Source organism: Neofelis nebulosa, chromosome 3, assembly GCF_028018385.1.
Source record: "Neofelis nebulosa isolate mNeoNeb1 chromosome 3, mNeoNeb1.pri, whole genome shotgun sequence".
Lineage (NCBI taxonomy): Eukaryota > Metazoa > Chordata > Mammalia > Carnivora > Felidae > Neofelis > Neofelis nebulosa.
In genome coordinates this window covers 139,505,162-139,525,848 of record NC_080784.1, presented here as the reverse complement: position 1 = coordinate 139,525,848, position 20,687 = coordinate 139,505,162, and the positions used below count along the sequence as shown (strand labels likewise).

The 20,687-nt window shown below is 41.9% G+C and overlaps 1 protein-coding gene across 2 annotated transcripts in view; it reads right to left on the bottom strand.

The window, feature by feature from the left end:
• Nucleotides 1-4,270: 4,270 nt before the first annotated feature.
• Nucleotides 4,271-20,687, bottom strand: part of TMEM150C (transmembrane protein 150C) — a 65,673-nt gene continuing 49,256 nt past the window's right edge. For both annotated transcript variants that reach the window (XM_058722099.1, XM_058722098.1), the window contains exons 4-8: nt 20,556-20,588; nt 19,554-19,621; nt 12,459-12,586; nt 9,059-9,236; nt 4,271-6,520 (exon numbers count right to left, since the gene is read on the bottom strand). In XM_058722099.1, coding sequence (XP_058578082.1) covers nt 6,312-6,520; nt 9,059-9,236; nt 12,459-12,586; nt 19,554-19,621; nt 20,556-20,588 — 616 coding nt within the window. In that variant the 3' untranslated portion in view covers nt 4,271-6,311. The remainder of the gene's footprint in view (nt 6,521-9,058; nt 9,237-12,458; nt 12,587-19,553; nt 19,622-20,555; nt 20,589-20,687) is intronic.

Here is a 20,687-nt window from a genome sequence, read left to right as displayed (position 1 = left end):
GCAGGGCCAGTGATTGGGGTTTTTATTCTAAGCACAAGAGAAGCCAGTGGAAGGTTGTAAGCAAGGAAGTGATGATCTCACTTAGCTTTTAAGAAGACCATTTTGTGGTGTTGAGGACAGTCTGAAGGGAACAAATGATGGAAGCAGACAGACCAGTTTTTGTGGGCTATTATAAGAGCCCACGAGAGATGGGAGGTTCCTGGACCACAGGGTAGCAGTGCATGGATTCTAGAATAACGTGAAGATTGAGCAGACTGGATTTGCTGACAGACGTGGGGTCTGAGAGAATGAAGAGCTACTTTAAGATTACCTATTTAAGGTTTCACTCTGAGCAACTAAAAGATGTGCTGTCCTTAACTTATATGGGAAGCTTCTGGGAGGAATGAGGTTAAGGGGATAAGATCAGGGCTTATTAAACTCTAGATGACAAGTGGAGATGTCACACAGGTAGGCGAATATACAGGAGAGAAGTCTGGGCTGGCGAAGTCGGGAGAGGTCAGCATCTGGTGATATTTAAAACAAGAAGACTGAAAATTAAAAATAGACCTACCCTATGACCCAGCAATAGCACTGCTAGGAATTTGCCCAAGGGATACAGGAGTACCGATGCATAGGGGCATTTGTACCACAATGTGTATAGCAGCACTCTCAACAATAGCCAAATTATGGAAAGAGCCTAAATGTCCATCAACTGATGAATGGATAAAGCAATTGTGGTTTATATACACAATGGAATACTACATGGCAATGAGAAAGAATGAAATATGGCCCTTTGTAGCAACGTGGATGGAACTGGAGAGTGTGATACTAAGTGAAATAAGCCATACAGAGAAAGGCAGATACCATATGGTTTCATTCTTATGTGGATCCTGAGAAACGTAACAGAAACCCATGGGGGAGGGGAAGGAAAAAAAAAAAAAAAAGGAGGTTAGAGTGGGAGAGAGCCAAAGCATAAGAGACTGTTAAAAACTGAGAACAAACTGAGGGTTGATGGGGGGTGGGAGGGAGCGGAGGGTGGGTGATGGGTATTGAGGAGGGCACCTCTTGGGATGAGCACTGGGTGTTGTATGGAAACCAATTTGACAGTAAATTTCATATATTAAAATAAATAAATAAATAAATAAATAAAAATAAAAATAAAACAAGAAGACTGGATGAAGTCACCAGCACAATGAACGTAGAAAGGAAAGGAAGAGTTCCAAGGACGGGCATGGGACACTCCAGTGTGAGGGTGTCAGGGAGAAGGCCCGGCAAAGGAGGTGGTGGTGTGGACAGTGAAGTGGGAGGCAAATTAAGAGGCAACGATTTCTGGAGGCCAAGTGAAGAACATGTTTTAAGCAGAGAAGGGAGGTAGGGATTGATCAAATTGTGAAGTATTGCTTATGGGTCTAGATAAGGTAGTAAAAGAACTAATCATCGTATGTAACATCACAAGGTCTCTGGAGAACTTGAGTAAAGCAGTTCCGTGAAGTGATAGAAGCAAGCTCCAATGATTGGAGTGGGTTCAAGAGAGAATTGGGACAGAGGGCCTAGAGACAACAAATAGGAACTTTTTTTTTTTTTTTAAGTAATCTCTATGCCCAAAGTGGGGCTCAAACTCATGACCCTGAGATCAAGAGTTGCATGGTCTACCGACTGAGCCAGCCAGGCTCCCCGGGACTTTTTTTTTTTTTTTAAGTTTTATTATTTAAGTAATCTCTACACCCAACGTGGGGCTTAAACTCATGACCCCAAAATTAAGAGTAGCACGCTCCACCGACAGAGCCAGCCAGGCGCCCTGGGGATTTTTTTATCTTTAAAGATAGGAGAAATAAAAGCATATTTTATGCTGATGAAAAGATCTTTGCTTTTCCAGTGAGAGACCTAGCCTTCTCACCCACACTCCCTTCTTTGGACTTCATATTTGGATATTTGCTATTTCTTGGAAGAGTATAATTGGAATCTGAACTGATATGAAGCTGAGGATTGTGAAATCCAACTTATTTCATATGCAGAATTCTTCTCTCCCCCCAACTCTTGATTCCCATTGTTCGGGAGAAACACAATATAGATGGGGTCAAGACTGTCCTTAGGTTCAGTGGAATTGCTTTTCTCTCATTTATTATTTGGATGGTTCTTCATATTTGTAATTTGGTGCTCTGTGTCAACTCCACAGATAGCACCTTTCCCCTATTTCTGTATGATGATGGTTCTTTACTGACTCTTTGTTACTCCTGCTTCAGGGGAAAGACAATGACCAAAAAAGTCTTAAAAACGTAAGGTGAACCCTGTGGCAGTCACTGGGCTGTTCACAGAAATTCCTCCCATCTGGGCACATGGGAGAGTGACTCTCAGATACGACTGTGCAATTTGCCCTAACCAATGAAATGTAAGCTAAGTGATGTCACTTGGTAGCAGAATCTTAAGAACCAGTGAACAGTCTGCCACATTTTCTTGGTTGTTGGCAATTGTGGAAGCACATGTTGAGATACAGCCCCTATCAGCCAGGGTCTGAGTCCTAGCCATGGGCTCCCTTGCTAACCCCGGAAACACATCTAGTAGGAGAAATGAACCTTAGTTTTATTCGTTTTATTTTGGGACAGCAAAACCCAACCTATCCGGACTGACACAACGTCTAAGCAAAAATAAACGTTGGTGTTCCACTCTCCATTACAACCAACCGACTACAAAATCCAGGATATGAAAGTTTTACTTTCCCATCCCAGCAGCAAAGAAAACCCAGGAAATAACACAGGTGGTAAAACTTCATCTCGCTGTCAGTACTCCATTAAATAAAAAACAACTGAACCTTTAAAACGTTAACATTGTTTCAAAAATATTTCTCTCCTGGGACGCCTGGGTGGCTCAGTCAGTTAAGCATTGGACTCTTGGTTTCGGTTCAGGTCATGATCTCATGATTCATGAGATCGAGCCCTGAGTTGGGCTCTGGGCTGACAGCATGGAGTTTGCTTGGGATTCTCTCTCCCCCACACTCTCTACCCCTTCCCTGCTCATGCTCTCTCTCTCTCAAATCAAAAAAAAAAAAAAATTTAGGAGAGAACTTTCCTTCAAGAGACCTAGTCAGACTACCAAAACGAAGTTCAGTGTATTTCAAAGTTTGTTCCAGGCCGTCTGTGTTAGATACTCCAGGGGTGCTCATTCCAAATGCAGATTCCCTGGTCTTGGCCTCCAAGAGGAGTCTTGTGGTTCTTAATTCCTAGAAGGTTCTGTAATCTTGATCTGTATTTATATGTGTGGTATAACACAAAAATATATTTGGTGTTTGTCCTAGGTTCCTGCCCTAGAGCTGCTAAAACTTGAAATCTCCTGATAGCAGTGACTTTTGTTTCATAAGGAGCCTGAGTTTATGCCAATGAGGTCACTTATGGTGGGGCCCCCAGACAGCCTCAAGGGTTGAGCTGGTCACCAGAAAGACCAAGTAATTAGACCTCCTGACCGGCCTCTAGAAGCAGATGGAAGGAGGGTGTTGGAAATTGAGCTCTATAAACTCTTTTTCCAATTTTTAAAAATGTTTATTTTTGAGAGAGAGAGCGTGAACAGGGGAAGGGCAGAGAGAGAGGGGGAGACACAGAATCCAAACCAGGCTCCAGGCTCCCAGCTGTCCACACAAAGCCCAACGTGGGGCTCCAACCCAGGAACCACAAAATCATTGTCTCAGCTGAAGTCGGACGCTCAGCCAACTGAGCCACCCAGGCACCCGAGCTCTATAAACTCTTGAACAGGGAGATTTAGAGGGCTTCTGGGTCAGTGAACACATCCTAATGCTGGGAAGATGGCAGGCCCCGCATCCCTCCCCTTACTTGCCCTATTTGTCTCTTTCATTTGGTTGTTCTTGGGTTATAGCCTCTACAATAAGCAGGCAGATAGATGTAGCGTTTTCTGGAGTTCTGGGAGCCATTCTAGCAAATTATCCAACTTAGAAGGGAGTAGCAGGAACCCCCCTAATTTTACAGTTAAGTTGGACAGAAGTGTGGGTAGCCTGGGACCTAATACTTGTGACTGGCATTTGAAGTGAGTGAGGGCAGTCTTGGGGAACGGAGCCCTTAAACCTGAAGGGTCTAACAATAACCCTGGGTTGTGTCAGAATTGAACTGAACTGTAGGACATCCAGTTGATGTCTAAAGAATCAGAGAATTGATTTTTGGTGTTGGAAAACACCTTAGAAATAGGCTACCAACATAACACTGAAGTATATTGTCAACAGACTGTCTGATGGAGTTTACGCATGCTTCGACATTACAGAAGAAATGCTGGTGTACGAGACAAATCATACTTCTGCATAAAAGAATTTTATTTAGTGGTCAGATCCCGATGAATAATGCCAGTCACTGCTTGATTCTGCTAAAATGTGCTATTAGATATACTCTTAAGAAAGTGTACAGTGCATCACCAAAAGCTGTTTAATTTGGATTGTGTAAAGTGAAAGAAAACTTCAGAAATCTTTGTTTTCTGGTAAAATCTTTAAGATACAAAAATGAAAGAAAACAAACCCAAAAGCAGTATTCCAAAATAATAAATGTCACCTTGGACTATTTACAGTAAGATGCCTTTTTCCCAGGAGGATGCTCTCTGCTTGATTCTTTTCCTCACGTGTTACCCATCTCTTGTAGGTATTCTCACCCCCGCCTGCCCCTTCTCGAGGATTTCTTCCACTCCTGTCTCGCTTGAGGCAGCCATCTGTTCTTTCATCTTTGAATCTTTCTCGGATACTCCTTTTTCCTACGCTTGAATGACCAGTCATTCTACTGAACAGACGTTTGCTGAGCACCTATATGTGCTAGGCACAGGGCTAGGAGGCAGAGAGACATTACAAAGATGCAGAGTCATGGACCCCTTCCTCAAGAATCTGAGTTCGGGTTGAATTAAAAAACAGTTTTGTTTTGTTTTGTTTTTTTCACATTATATTCCACGAGATTCCAGCCCCCGGTGAAGTAAATGTGGGGACGTCTTGAAACAAAGCGCACTCACACAGGGTCCGCCAACTTGGCCCATTCCAAGACATTTTGAACGAAGAATTCTGCTCTTTATGAAACCCAGGCCTACGGTCTGCGTTCTAAACTCTTAGCAGGTAGAAAGCAGGTGTGCTGGGCAGTAGAGCATCAGCTATGCCAGTCTGTTTGGGGGGGGGGGGGGAAGGGTAATCTTTTAATTGGTTTCTACAAATTCCAAGTATGAAAAAGCCCTTAACTCCCCACCCCCCACCAAAACACTAAATCGTAGCTATAGATACATATTAAGCTCTTCCTTGATCTTGACTTGTAACAAGTGTTCTAAGACTCTTTTTATAATGTCCAGCAGGAGCTCTTTTTATTACCTCCACAAATATTTCTTTGTGCTTTTCTGTGAACATTTTCTTAGCTTCAAACATAAAAGCAGCGAAGTAAGCCTGCAGGTGACCTTTTTTTTTTCCTTTCATCATGGTTAACCTGAAACAAGTTCAGCTCTTGAATTTGGCCTACATCTTCTCTGTCCACGAGGCCTTGAGAGATCCATGGTAGTTACTTAAAGAAAAAAAGAAGGCAAACCATGAAATATAAAACAAAAGCTGTGCCTAGCATACTATGGAAGCAAAAACAAAACCATGCCCTCGCTGCCCCCCATCTTGTTCTGTGCCTGGCAGATCATGTCCCTACAAATATTCACATTTGGAAATATTTCTCAGTCACAATAAAGTCCAAATCATGGTAGTGGGCTTGCAGCCTATTCCTTTCATTGACTCTGCACAGCCAACCACCGAACGATGATGAAGGGAGTTTTCGTGGGGAAGTTCTTGACCCCATGCCATTCAACAGGTTACACGGGGTCACGTCTCTGTACAGTTTCCATCCAATTAGATGATGCTCAATCCATTCAAGCGCCAGATGCAGAACTTCCTCATGAGCTGGTTCCAAGCCCTTTGGATCTGAAGGCAACTTTGGGAGTTGGCATTATTCCCATGTTACATTTGGCCTGCCCTACCCTGTGGTAGGGGGAACACGATGCCTGAAATGTGTGAAGAGAATGAGAAGAGCAGGGAGAACTGGGAGACAGAGGGAAAAGAGAAGTGATCATGCACAAGCTTCTTGCTCTGTCGTGCATATATTTTCAGTGTAACAGCGTGTATTTCGACACATGAGGGCTTGTGCTTTTTCGTTAAAGAAACAACTTGCCCTGAAAAGCTCATTTGGCAAAATGTGGCCAAGAACGTGTGTGTGTGTGTGTGTGTGTGTGTGTAAAATGTGTTATGAGGCTCTGTACCAAGTCCTGCGGGTGTATCCTGCTGGCCCCTCCCTCCACCACACCCACCTCTCTGGCAAGGAAAAACTGGTGGGTTACACCTGGTCGGTTTGATATTCAGAGGCTTCGGACAGGCTTTCTGAGAAGCTCAGGAAATTCTCCTGGTATTCGGAACAAACAATCTCATAGCGGTAATGCCGGAACTCTACAGCAAAGGTGCCAAAATAAGACAGGAAGCACATGACCAGACCCCACTGGACCCTGGCTGCATACATGTGGATGCCTTGAGCCATGAGGATGAAATCTGGGGAGGAGCAGTCAAGGAAAGTACCCCCATAAGCCACATTCAAACTGGGCTCTTTTCTGGTCAAGGACAGGTTACAAAAAAGTCTTACTCTCCCTCTCCTCATCAGCAAAACAGCTTGACAGCTTCCTGAACGCAACACTTGCATGAATAATACAAAATAACATTGCTGAGCGCTTCGTTTGTGCCAGACGTGCTTCTAGGTGCTTTCACAGAAAATCTAACTTAATCCTCACAACAATTCTATTGTTATCAGTTCATTTAAAAATAGGGGAACTGGGGCGCCTGGGTGGCTCAGTCAGTTAGGCGTCCGACTTTGGCCCAGGTCATGATCTCATGGTCCGTGAGTTCGAGCCCCGCGTCGGGCTCTGTGCTGACAGCTCAGAGCCTGGAGCCTGTTTCAGATTCTGTGTCTCCCTCTCTCTCTGCCCCTCCCCTGCTCATGCTCTGTCTCTGTCTGTCTCAAAAATAAATAAACATTAAAAAATTTTTTAAAAAAATAGGGAAACTGAGGCCAAATGGTTAAGTAACTTGCCTGAGGTCACAAAGATGTTCACTGGGAGAGCTGGGATTCAAATACAAGGACTCTGGCTGCCAGGCCAGGCATTCAACTCTACAGCTACCTTCTAAACTGTGAGATTAGCAAGAGGATTAAAATTCCAAAGAAATTAGTTGGCCAGAAAAATAAACTTCTCGTTTTAAAAAAATCACTGCAAATGACTATGGCTTTATAGTCATCCTTTTACCTGCAGAAATAATTTTGAACATATCAAATCACCAATTACCTACATATAAGCTTTATCTCTGCAGTGCTACTAATGTGTAAGTGGCTCCTTTTCCTCTTCTGTCTCGTTTTCACTATTAAAACAAAGGAGACTCCTATGCCTGAATATATATGGAGTGTACACACACACACACACACACACACACACACACAGCATACATGAGGTTGGAGCTAGGAAGGAAAATGTTTCAAAGCATGCTTCAGCGAAAAGCCAAGAGGCCAAAGACTAAATACATTTTTAAAGAAAAATCAGAAATGCTCCCTTAGAATTAGTGCTATCTCCAGACTTAAAATCTTGGGAAATTTTCAGAGAGCAAAAGAATATGGTGAAACTACTTCAGCCAAACTTTGCTCTCCTGACGAGGCCTGGATCCATTCACCTGGGAACCTAGACAGGGTTCCAAATGTTCAGAAACAACATGGATCAGAATTGTTTGGTATAAGCTGAAAACTCAAAATAATTTAAAGTCTGTACATTCTCTTCCCACTGAGGGCTCAAAGTACTGGCAAAGCAATATTATTACTTAATGAGGAAAGGATAGATCTTCAAATCTCACCCTGGCAGATTTCTGACCTTTTTACTCATAAAATATTTCATCACGTGCCTAGCAGTCAGCAAGATTTTTGGCTTGATTTTCCAGCCCTTAAATGTTCTCTAATGTGCTGAAGAACTTGAAAACAAACAAACAATTAAATGTTTGGCAGTTAGTGAGGGAAGAAGAAATAAAGATCCCCAATACTCCAGTAACTACAGGATGTCTCTGAACAATAAATATTTTCATACTTTAAAGCCACTTTCCCTAAGGCAAGAGGGTTTGGGGTTAAGTTCAAGAACTGTGCCTGAGTTTAAGTCGAGATCACTGCATACAGAGTGTGATCTTGGATAAATTAATCTCTGTTCTTACTATCATACTTGTTAAATGAGGATTAAAAGGGTTGATACATTTAATGTATTAATGTGTTTAGAACAATGCCTAGCACATTATAAGTGCCCAATAATGTTGGCTATTACTTGACCGAAGATGTGTAATTGGGTTAGCTACACATTCTACCACCTAGGAACCTTATTCCCTTCCTCTCTGGTTTCCTGAGGAGACCCTATTGGAGTGAACACTTGAGATCATGCCTCCCAGGGGAATGATCGGCTGATCTGACTGGTTGCACTGGAATTGGCCAGCTTCTATTGGGCCATGTTACCAGTAGGTGGGGTCACTGAGCTCCCTCCAGGACTAGTGTCTCTGGGATCTGTTTGGGGTTAAGCAGAAGCCCTCTCCTCTGCCTTTTTCTGGTTTCTCTCCTTGTTACTTAATGGGTAAGCTGAATTCCAGAGTGTGAGATCAGAGGCCTGACACTTTCTCCTTCACAAATTAAATTAAATGAAATAAAAGGGCCATTAATAAAGTCATAAATTAACTTTTTTTAAGATGGAAGGGGAAAAAAATCACAATTTCCATTACGCATTCTGTGTTTTTCAGACAGGAAATCTTTTCCATCACTAATGACAAGGAGGATGCATGACACCATTCCTACAGATAGAAACAATTTTGAGAAGGCAGAGCTTGGTTTTAATTTTAGTTCTCTATCGCTTCAGGTCTGAGAGTTTTTGTTTTTATATCCATTTACTTATCTATTTTGTCTGAGATTTTAAGATAATCTGACAGTACATGCTAACTAATTGGAAATGGCAGTTTTCTCATCTACATATGTGTGTTTTAATCTCCCTACCAAAGAATCTTTTCACATTCAAAGGATACAGAGGACCACACACAGAGTGATAGATGCTGAGAGAATAACTCGTGGAATCCCAACTTTCCGCCCTTCATTCTTGATGTTGACTTTGAGTGTCAATGCAGCCTGGATCCAGCAGGTCAATGTGCCAAATCCAAAGGTCAAGGAAGTTCCAACATTATGGATTTCTTCATCATTCGTGAGCTAAGGGATGAACAGATAATGACAAGGAGGCCCATTTAGAAAAGACGTGATGGGAGAAAAAATAGGTAAAGTGATATCTCCATAACGGGATGATAGGTTTTGGAAAGAGTAGAATCCTTCATCTCTGCTGGCTCTTTGTGTTTGTTCTCAAATGGTTTGAACTCTGAGGGGGAAAGGGAGATAAACAGTACTTCCAAACCTCAAAACATTTGTTTAGAATAACCACTCAGGCAGTGGTAATCTATTCCTTGAATTTAATTTCCAGAAAAGCGTGGAGAAGTCAAAGAAAAAAGCAGGAGAGTTAGACAAAAAAGAGAAATGTCAGTTTCTACAAACATACACTGCAAACTTTGTTTTCCAGACTAAGAAATGAGACTTGGGATCTGGCTGTGTATTTAATGATTGAAGAGGACCAATTCTAAGAAGGTCAAGATTTTACTGTCATAGACAGCTAATAACATTTATTGCTACGTAATGTGATCAATTCATTGTTAATGGGATTTTGTTTTATTTTCCTCTTATAAGAAAATTGCCCCCTAATAGCTTTTGCCATATTTGTAGACCCATTAAATGACATTAGTGTTTGACGATTCCTGGTCAAGGCTTTTATAGAATTAATAGGTTAAAGGAGACCCATTCGGGTTATTTCATTTGAAGGTTAAAAATGTAAACTCTCCATTACCTACTGATTTAAAAAAATATGTTGGTCACTGGGGTGCCTGGGTGGCTCAGTTGATTAAGACCTGACTTCAGCTCAGGTCATGATCTCACGGTTCTTGGGTTTGAGCCCTGCATCGGGCTCTGTGCTGACAGCTCAGGCTGGAGCTTGCTTCAGCTCCTCTGTCTCCCTCTCTCCATTTGCTCTCTCTCTCTCAAAAATAAATAAACACTAAAAAAAATAGTGGTCACTTAAAACACCTTTAGCAATGATCTATATCTATATAATCTCTCTATCTCTCTATCATCTGTATATTTTTTTCAATGCTGGGCTTGAACTCATGACCCTGAGATCATGACCTGCGCTGAGTTTAAGAGACAAACATTTAACTGACTGAGCCACTCAGGCACCTTGTTTTATATATATATTTTTAATTACACGTGGGAAAATAAAATCTATAGTTGAAGAGATGGTTCTTACAACATGGTAAAATATTGTTTTGAATTGCCATTGCCTTCAGATGTTTTATTGTTTGACATTGCTGGGAATAATGGTTGCCTCAAGTCAATATTGCTTTCCTTTGGCAACTTTTTCTATTGTTTTTGGCTGTAGTATTTTTTCCTCTTCTTTGTAGTATTTTTTCCTCTTCTTTTTTTCCTCTTCTTTTTTTCTTTCTTATTCGGAAGGCATATTTTCAAAACTCATTTTAAATAACGATTCCTCAAATTAAATTTTACTTTTAGGAAACTGGTTGTCCACACTATACACAGTCTATTCATTTATTAGTTTAAACTTGATTTTAAAAATAGGTAATATAATTACATGGTTCAAACTTTAAAAAATTATAAAAAGAGTATGGATGGAAAAGTCTGTCTACACCATAGACTAGCCACCTGGCTTCTTCACAAGCAACTAACTTGTGGTTTCCTATGTATTCTCTGTAGATATTCTAGAAAGTGTTCTTCAAAAGTGGTGTTGAGCATCTGTGGTTCACCAAAACACTTCAAGTTTCTGGACTTTAGGAAAGAACAAAATGTCTACTCAGTAACTTCCATCCAAGCCCTGGTTGAGAGAATGGATAGTGAGCACTTTACAACATCCAGAACCGGCAGCACAGAGCAGAGCAATAGCTCAGTCAGTCTGGCTTGATATGGGATGAGACCTAGAACAGAACGAGTGGGATGGCCTGTCAAAGAAGCCATCAATTCAAAAATATTCAGTTGCTACTGTGTGCCAGGAGAAGTGCTGGGGAATGAGCTTTCCTGGTTTAATCATCAGGACTGAGGGTTCGAACAAGAGACAGTCTTAGAAAATCCACTAGCATATTTTCTTGAATGCCTGTGCCATCTGGATTTCACTCCACAGACAGGGAGAGATGTGTCAGGATTCATGTTTGACTGCAGGGAAGAGGTTTCTAACCACAGTATAAAGCACAGGCTGGAGGACTTTGGGAAGAGAACGCAGGCAGGGAAACCAGACAAGTACTCTTCCAGTTGGTTGTCTATCTCACAAGTGGAGTCATTCGAGTCAAGAGTTGGATAATGGTATTGGCAAGGGAAATTATTCTTAAATATAGTGACCTTGGGCTTCTAACTTTCTGGGAAGAAGAGTTAGTGTGTCTTTACACAAGTCATAGATGTTCTAGAGAAATTCTAGGCTTTCTTTTTTTTTTTTTAATTTTTTAAAGTTTATGTATTTTGAAACAGAGAGAGAGAGAGAGAGACAGAGACAGAGGCAGAGAGAGCACAAGCAGGGAAGGGGCAGAGAGAAAGGGAGACACAGAATCCAAAGCAGGCTCCAGGCTCTGATCTGTCAACACAGAGCCCGACGTGAAGCTCAAAGCCACGAACTGCAAGATCATGACCTGAGCTGAAGTCAGAAGCTCAACCGACTGAGCCACCCAGACATCCCAAAATTCTGGGTTTTCAAACTTGATTCCCACACGAGCTTGCTAGTACGAAATGCAAGCTTTCATCCAAAAAGGATGTTCAGTGTTTAATTTTAGAAAGGCAATGATCCTATTAGTTTTCTAGAAAGTTACATTAGGAGACAATTTGTTATGGAAAAAAAGCATAAAGCGCTTTGAAATCCTTTGTATAAAATACACAGCTATTTAAAATTTTTTTTAAATGTTTATTTTTGAGAGAGAGACAGAGAGACTGAGTGTGAGTGGGGGAGGGGCAGAGAGAGAGGGAGACACAAAATGCAAAGCAGGCTCCAGGCTCCAAGCTGTCAGCACAGAACCCGAGGCGGGGGGCTTGAACCCACAAACCCCGAGATCACGACCTGAGCTGAAGTCGGAAGCCCAACCAACTGAGCCACCCAGGTGCCCCTGCACAGCTATTTTCGTAGCTCCTTTTCCCGTAGCCATGCGGCAAGCACCCTCACACACGCAATTCGAATGTAGGCAGGCCAGGCTGAACACCAGAAGGGCTGATTGCTGGAGAACCTGTGCTTATCAGGAACCACCGTTAGCACTTTTGAAAAGATCTGTGCAGAATCCGTGGCTATGATACCCATACAGGTGAAGGGTAAGAAAGAGGCAAGAAGGCCAAAGGAAGTACCTGAAAATTACCAAGTAAGGTCATTCCAAAGGAAGCCAGACACAGCGCCACCAATCCACTAATATTCAGCCATGGATTTAAAACCTTTGGTTTCAGTTGTATGAAGCGCAGAACAGCTACCACAAGTGCTGGGGACAAAACAAAATGTTAAAGTTTAAAAATCTCAGTCATACAGCCAGACTGTAAGGCAGAGTTCTTCTAAAGCCACAACGTGCAAGATTAAAGTTTTTGTCATGGTGCATTTTTATTTTGTATTTATTTTTTAAGATGTTTATTTATTTAGTTTGAGAGAGAGAAAAAGCACGAGCAGGGGAGGGGCAGAGAGACGGCAGAGAATCCCCAGCAGGCTCCACACTCTGTGCAGAGCCTGACGTGGAGCTCGATCCCACCAACTGTGAGATCATGACCTGAACCAAAACCAAGAGTCGGATGCTTAACCAACTTGAGTCACCCGGGCGCCCCTCGTCAAGGTACATTTTTAAGTCTCTGAAGTGACAGCCAATTAAAAAAAATTTTTTTTAACTTTATTCATTTTTGAGAGACAGAGAGAGACAGAGCATGAGTGGGGAAGGGCTAGAGAGAGAGGGAGACCCAGAATCCAAAGCAGGCTCCAGGCTCTGAGCTGTCCACACAGAGCCCGACACGGGGCTCGAACCCACAAACCGTGAGATCATGACCTGAGCCGAAGTCAGACACTCAACTGACTGAGCCACCCAGGCGCCCCGACAGGCAATTTTTAAAAGAAATTTTTCATGCAATGCTTATGATTATTTGGCTGTTTTATCATGCCTAACAAGAGGGAAGGAGAGAGGGGCTGAAGCAGCTGGGGCTTATGTTATCAGGCGGTGCAAGGGTGACAAGCTGCTATAAGCGTTGTCCTCGGGGTTTTCAACACCAGGTCAGTACAGGACACACTGGCTTAGGAGAACATCGCAGAGGCCTGACACAACAAATAAGACAGGGATAAAGACAGCTGGCACGAGAATTCACTAATTCAACCACCCTTAAGTTTAACCGTGTCAGAACAGACATGGCAGGAAAGCAGAGGAAAGAAGACACGGTTCCACCTCTAGACAAACCTGCTGGTCCCTGCACCAGAAATCATTCTCGGGGACAGGAAGGAAGACAAGGCAAGTGTACAGCTCCCTTCATTACTGCTTTATCCCTTCCTCCCTCTAATTCTACCGGAGGTATCCATTGTCAAAGGACAAAGATAGTTGACCTAAATTAGAGCAGTTACAGTAACCAAATTACGAAATCTGAATTTTAACATGGCCGATTTGGGAGTTTGGTATGTACTAAAAATCACACTGATTATACTAATAAAGCTCAATTCTTCTATGATGTTAATTACTCATTTAAAAAGACCACCCCGTCTTTTGAAGCATATTGTTATGAGGGAATCTGAGAGAGAATGAAGGAAGTTACCTAAATTTCAAGCCTGACTTCTAATAGTAACCCTGAGGGCAGCCCATACTCAAGCCACTAATGTAAGAATCCCCTCTTATTAATTGCTTAGTGCAGAGATACTTTCATGTTTGTACAAAGTGCTGGGAGAGGTTAGTCTACAGACAAGACAAAAAATACTTGCAGTTAATATAAATTATATCTACATTTAAGGAAATGAACTTACTACTTCCTAAGGCAATTTATTTTGACATTAAAGTTTAGCAGGGAAGACATATAGAAATCCAAGAATTACCCTATTGATACAGCAATTAAGTAATTATTTGCTAAATGTTTTATCTTCATTATAGGCCCTTATTAATAGTCATTAATAAAGAAAACCCATCCATAAATTTGCATTTCCTAAATTTACTGAATTTCATAGCTTCAAGCTACAAAGTTAAGCTCAGCAAGTTGATTTTCAGTTCCAGGTACCTCGATCAAAGAGTGGTATGCAACTTGGTTAATATTTGGATTTTAGAGGGGCGCCTGGGTGGTTCAGTTAGTTAAGCATCCGACTCTTGATTTCAGCTCAGGTCATGATCTCCTGATTCATGAGACAGAGCCCTGCATCAGGCTCTGTGCTGACAGCATGGTACCTGCTTGGGATTTTCTCTCCCTGTCTCTCTGCCCCTGTCCTGCTCACTCTTTCTCTCTCAAAATAAATAAATAAACATTCTAAAAAATACTTGGATTTTAGAAACAAAATAACAATAAACCATAATTTATTAAATGTCAAATTGTTCAGCTCTGATTTAGCTTTTAGTATATTCACATTTTATCTAATTCCCACTAGTGGTCATAGAATTAGTAAATGATACACTTGAGTTGACAATAGTCCAACCCTAATGGTTTGAGTGACCTAGTTAGAAGTTATATCTGAAGTCTATTAATAGTGACAAGTATCCTAGAGGATGAAAAAAATCAGCACAACATCTTGCTACTTTTGAGGATGGGAATAGGAGGAGGAAGTAAGGAGAGGAGAAATTCCATGTAAGCCCTCTGACACAAAGTGATCATCAGATAAAGAGGTCACTAGATTAAGACCAGAAGCCTCAACACAGGGCACATGGGAGACACTTGCTATTAATTGTGTATGGATATTAGGGCCTAATGACAAAATACCAAGGCAGCACATTTCATTTCTTTTAAAAATGACTAGTGAAAAGTTTTGCTCTGGCAACCATCTTGATGTCATTCAGTCTGGGGGGATAGGATTGTACTAGAATTTGGCTTAAGCCCTAAAACATGGCTGAAGCAGACACAGAAGGCTCTTCATGTCGACCCATCCAGTCAATTTGGTCCACTATGCCCAGATGATGAGGGTCAGGCCATTCTCTGTTAGTCATTTCTGCCCAGGAAACACAGGACATGTATCATCTTCTGGTCCCAGCACTGGTAGCCTTCCCATTTGTAATATGATGATAAATCATTTTATCATGAACAGATGATGAAATTAAGCAGGAAACAGAAACCTACTCGGAGACACGAATTTGAGTCAACCCTCTTAACTTCCAGAACAACAGTCCCAACACCACACTCTGCCCTCTTTACCTATTAACCTCATCATTAATCACCTTGGACTAGGCAAAATTTCCTTTAAAAATAGATTCTGTGGGTGCCTGGGTGGCTCCATCAGGACAGTATATGACTCTTAACCTCAGGATTGTGAGTTCCAGCTCCATGAAGGGCATAGAGGGTTACATTAAAAACAAACAAACAAAAAAAAAAGATTCTAGGTGAAGGTTTAAGGTGCTGGAATTAGTAAGATTCTGGTCCTTTAACAGTTTTATTAACAGGTTTAATGGAGGCAGATTCAGATTATTGGTTACAAAGTCTTTTTTTCAACCAAGTAGTGATTTATACACCCTTGAAAAAGACTTGTTGGCAGTGGAGTGATTTCAAAGCCGTCTTTATATATGATGACTTTTTTTTTTTTAATTACATTGATGTTCTAATCAGAAGATACATCTTTTAGTTTCATTAAACATTTTGGATTTCATGAACAGTTTTAGAAAAGATTTTAAAAAATTTTTAAAGCTTTTTAGTTTTTATTTTTTTACTTTGAGAGAGACAGAACACTAGCAGGGGAGGGGCAGAGAGGCAGGGAATCCCAAGCAGGCTCTACACCATTGGTGCAGAGCCAGACGTGGGGCCTGAACTCACAAACCGTGAGATCATGACCTGAGCCGAAATCAAGTCTGACGTCAATTGAATGAGCCACCTAGGCGCCCCAGAAAAGATTTTTAAAACCCACCTTTCTGTTGTTTATGGTATTTAGAACAGTCCTTTGCTGTATGTGTCCCCTGTTTATCTATTTTAAAAAAACACAGATATTAGAATAATTGCTTATTTTCTTTACTAACCTTTTTCTTTTGAGGCTAACTGGGATTTATTTATTTATTTATTTATTTATTTATTTATTTATTTATTTGGCTCCACACCCAATGTGGGGCTTGAACTCACAACCCTGAGATCAAGAATTGCATGATTCACCAACTGAGCCAGCCAGGCGCCCTTTGTTGGGCTTTTAAAGTTCAAACTCAAAATAGCAGCTCTTCATTGCAGTTCTAAACTGGTGCCTGGCCAAATTCTTTTCTGATTTGTTTAGTTTTATTGTTTATGCATCAATAATTCCTATTTATGACCGCAATAGAACACGGGAATCAATGTGCTTCGGCTGAAGGAGGGGGAACAGCTGCTGTTGGGTGACCGAAATCATTCAGCTCTCGGCTTCATCCTCACAACCTCTCCCTGGCAGAAAAGAATATTCTTTTCAAGAAATTTGTCTCAGGTCTCTTTTCTCCCCAGGAGAGATCGAAAGCGTGGATTCAGGACAAAGTGCAAAACTAATTGCGTAGAGAAAACAATTGAGTTTGATCTTTGATTAGTACATCAAAAAGACAGAAGATCTTTGCTAACTGATTTTAATAAATGCTACACTGGCTCATTTGTAGACTGTAAATTATAATCCATACGGCTGCCAAAAAAGCAATGATTTATAGGCAGTCCAGGTTGTTTCTTAAAGTCAGTTATGCCGTCTAAAGTAATAGTCCGAGGTCTGGCAGGGACAGGCCTGGGGAGATGGAAGGCCTCCGCCATTTCGAGCAAGAATCATTCGTAAATGGATTCCTCCTCACTCCCAGAGTTGATAAATAAATAATTGTTGGTTTCCTCCCACTGCACACTAATCTTCATCAGTTTTGTGCCTACCAGATGGCACTACAAATGATGGAAGATAATAAAGAATAAACCCTGGATACTGCAATACCTCAGAGCAAGAGCTAGTAAAGGCTTATTAAGTGCTTCTTGCTGGAACAGGGGAGGACCAGGGAATAAGATGATGACGAATGTCATCTGGAAGAGGGGAACTTGTTTTCATTACTCTGTTTTTGGAAATGCTTTTACAATTAGTTAATCATAAGCTTTATAACTGGATAAATGTGCGAGCCGTGCAAATTGACATTTTTAAGATTACACACTAAAGACAACTGGGAAGTATCAATTTGTCCTAAGAATATGAGGGAAGCAATATGTAGCTTCCAACATGTTCATTGGTTTCTTTAAAGCCCAAATGGAGGACAAACAGCTTGTGACAGCTTTTTAATAAGGACGGTCTCCTGTGTATCGTGATTAGATGAGGTAGTATTTGCAAAGCACTTAGCACTGTGCCTGGAATATAAATGACTGCTATTAATTACTGGTATTATTGCACCCCGTGGGGAAGACCATATGACTAGGTACCAACCTGCAGGCCTGTGTGGTGTGACTGCAGACTGGCTGGGAAAGGTCCCTGACCCTGCAATTCAAGATCCTCTCTCAGGGCTTTGCGTTCTGTTAAATGCAGAGATCTCCTCAGCAGTCACTTATGCTTTGGTATGATTAGGTCTTTTCAGAAAAGTGGTGTCAAGGGTAGAAAAAAAAGAGTGAGTGTTAAAGCTCATGGTAGCTGAGGCTGAAGGCAGTGAAGACAAAACTCGCCTGACTGGGGCAGGCACTGGTGCCCACATGGGCACCAGCTGCGGTAAGAACCGCCCTTTGAAGAGTTGGGGAATAGCTGGGACATGAAAATCCTATTAACGCTAAAATCCTGTTAATGCTGCCTATTGAGGGCATGAAGAGAAGAGCTTCTTCAAAGACTCAGCAATGTCAGCATTAGGGTTATATCTAACCTTCTCCTTAGTGGTGGCATAGCAGCCCATGCCTGATAGACACTTCCTGCTTAGACAAATGGGCTATATGTTTTGGGGAAGCCTGGGTGGTGAAAGGCTTTGACCCAAATAGAGTTAGGTCCAGGGAGGAATCTTATTAACTGCAGGAAAGCCCTGCAGTGTGCTTCTCATCGAACTCTGCAGGTTCCAGAGAGGCCTCTTGGGCCTCACTGGGAACATTCTCCATGTGTCTCATGTCTTGAGCCTTCTAAACTAAGATTGTGCCTGTGTTGCATGTTGGACCAACTGTCTCCCTTGATTTTCCAGTGGGTTTTATAGGACTTTCGTTTCCCAAAGCAAACATTTAAAAATAGCATCTTAAGGGGCACTTGGGTGGCTCAGTCGGTTAAGCATCCAACTTCAGCTCAGGTCATGATCTCACAGTTCATGAGTTCGAGCTCTGCGCAGGGCTCTGTGCTGACAGCTCAGAGTCTGGAGCCTGCTTCGGATTCTGTGTCTCCCTCTCTCTCTCCCCCTCCCTCGCTCATGCTCTGTCTCTCTCTCTCTCAAAAATGAATAAACATTAAAAAAATTAAAAAGAAAAACAGCATCTTAAGAATGAGTGGAACTCTTTGTGGGTGGAGTTCTACATAAATTAAATAACGGGTCACCTTTTGGGGGAGAGATGCCACAAACGCCGATGATTCCTTCAGGAATAACATCATCTTTCTTTCTTACTTGGAGTGAAACTCTCACCATCCAAAGAACCATTTCCAGAAAACTTTTGCTGAAAATTTCACTGGCCCATCACCCACAGCATGCCAATGGTGATAGTTAGCTGACGCTTTGAAAGACACTGAGGAGACTGGCCTTGGGGAGATGGTATACAAGGTCAACATGGACAAGGACAGAGAGCATGGCTGGTTCCCTCGACCCTCAGGGAAGCACTCACAGAACAAAGGGGACAGGATATGAAATGATGGTCTTGAGCCCTGAAGAAAAGGTGTGGAACTGGGACCAGACATAAGTACTAAAGGTTTCTTCCTTTTTTTTAAAACCTACATCTCCATTTGCCATCTTGGTATGCATTTGTGTACGGGAAACTGAGTCACCCATGTTAATGCCGACCTTTAGATTTAAAGACCGTATCTACACACATCAAGATTCATCACAAAGCCTATGCATTTGTCATCCTTGCCAGTGAAGAAATAAGTGTGGCATTCTTTTTAATGCAAATGGACTATACAATATTATATTCTTCTCATGCTGGATTTTATGGCACGTGAAATATATTATTTCATGCGGCAAAAGAAAGAAAGTCAAGAATACATTGAAACGATGAAGATGGTGAAATGTAAGGTAAAACAAAAAGCCAGCTTCAGCATGTTGACATGATACCCAATTATCAACTAAGCTAACCATGCTTTTGATAAAGGCTTGGGAGAAATAAAGAAGAAATGTACCAAAGCATATAAAGCATTCTTTACTTTCTTCTTACCTAGGAATGCTGCCATGTTCATAACTTGACTAAACACACAGCTTGCAGGAGGTTCATCACCTGCAATACTTAAAAATTATGACATGTTTTATTATTACTGTATTAAAATCTGTCACCTACAATATACTGAATGTCTGTGTGTCCCTTCAAAATTCATATGTTGAGGGGCGCCTGGGTGGCGCAGTCGGTTGGGCGTCCGACTTCAGCCAGGTCACGATCTCGCAGTCCGTGAGTTCGAGCCCCGCGTCAGGCTCTGGGCTGATGGCTCAGAGCCTGGAGCCTGTTTCCGATTCTGTGTCTCCCTCTCTCTCTGCCCCTCCCCCGTTCATGCTCTGTCTCTCTCTGTCCCAAAAATAAATAAATGTTGAAAAAAAAAAATTAAAAAAAAAATTCATATGTTGAAATCCTAACTCCCAATGTGATACTATTAGGAGGTGGGGACTTTGGGAGTTACTTAGGTCATGAGGGTAGAAGCCGTTCCCAGCGGGATTAGTGTCCTTGTAAAACAGATTCCAGGGGCACCTGGGTGGCTCGGTCGGTTAAGTGTCTGACTTCGGCTCAGGTCATGATCTCACAGCTCATGAGTTCGAGCCCCACATCAGGCTCTGTGCTGACGGTTCAGAGCCTGGAGCCTGCTTCCGATTCTATGTCTACCTCTCTCTCTGCCCCTCTCCTTCTCATGCTCTGTCGCTCTGTCTCTCAGTCTCTCAAAAATAAATAAATGTTAAAAAAAATTTTTTTTAAAGAGAATCCAGAGGACTGTCTCATCCTCCTTCTGCTGCATGAGGACATGATGAGAAGATGGCCATCTGCAACCCAGAAGAGGGCCCTCATCGACACTTGACTGCTGGTACCCTGATGGACCTCCAGTGTCTACAGCAGGGAGAAATAACTTTTTGTTGACAAGCCTCCCAGTCTATGCTACTTTGTTACAGTAGCCCAAACTAAGACACTCTCTCAACCTGTAAGATCCAACAGATCGGAGGAAAGCTATCCAGTTACCTTATATATGGTGCGTGCTTCACACCAGGTTTCCTGGAAAACAAAAAACACAAGTTAAAGTACAGTCAGTGCACAGTCTAACCTCACCAGTGGCAAAATTTTTGTTAAGTCTATTAATAAATAATCAATTAC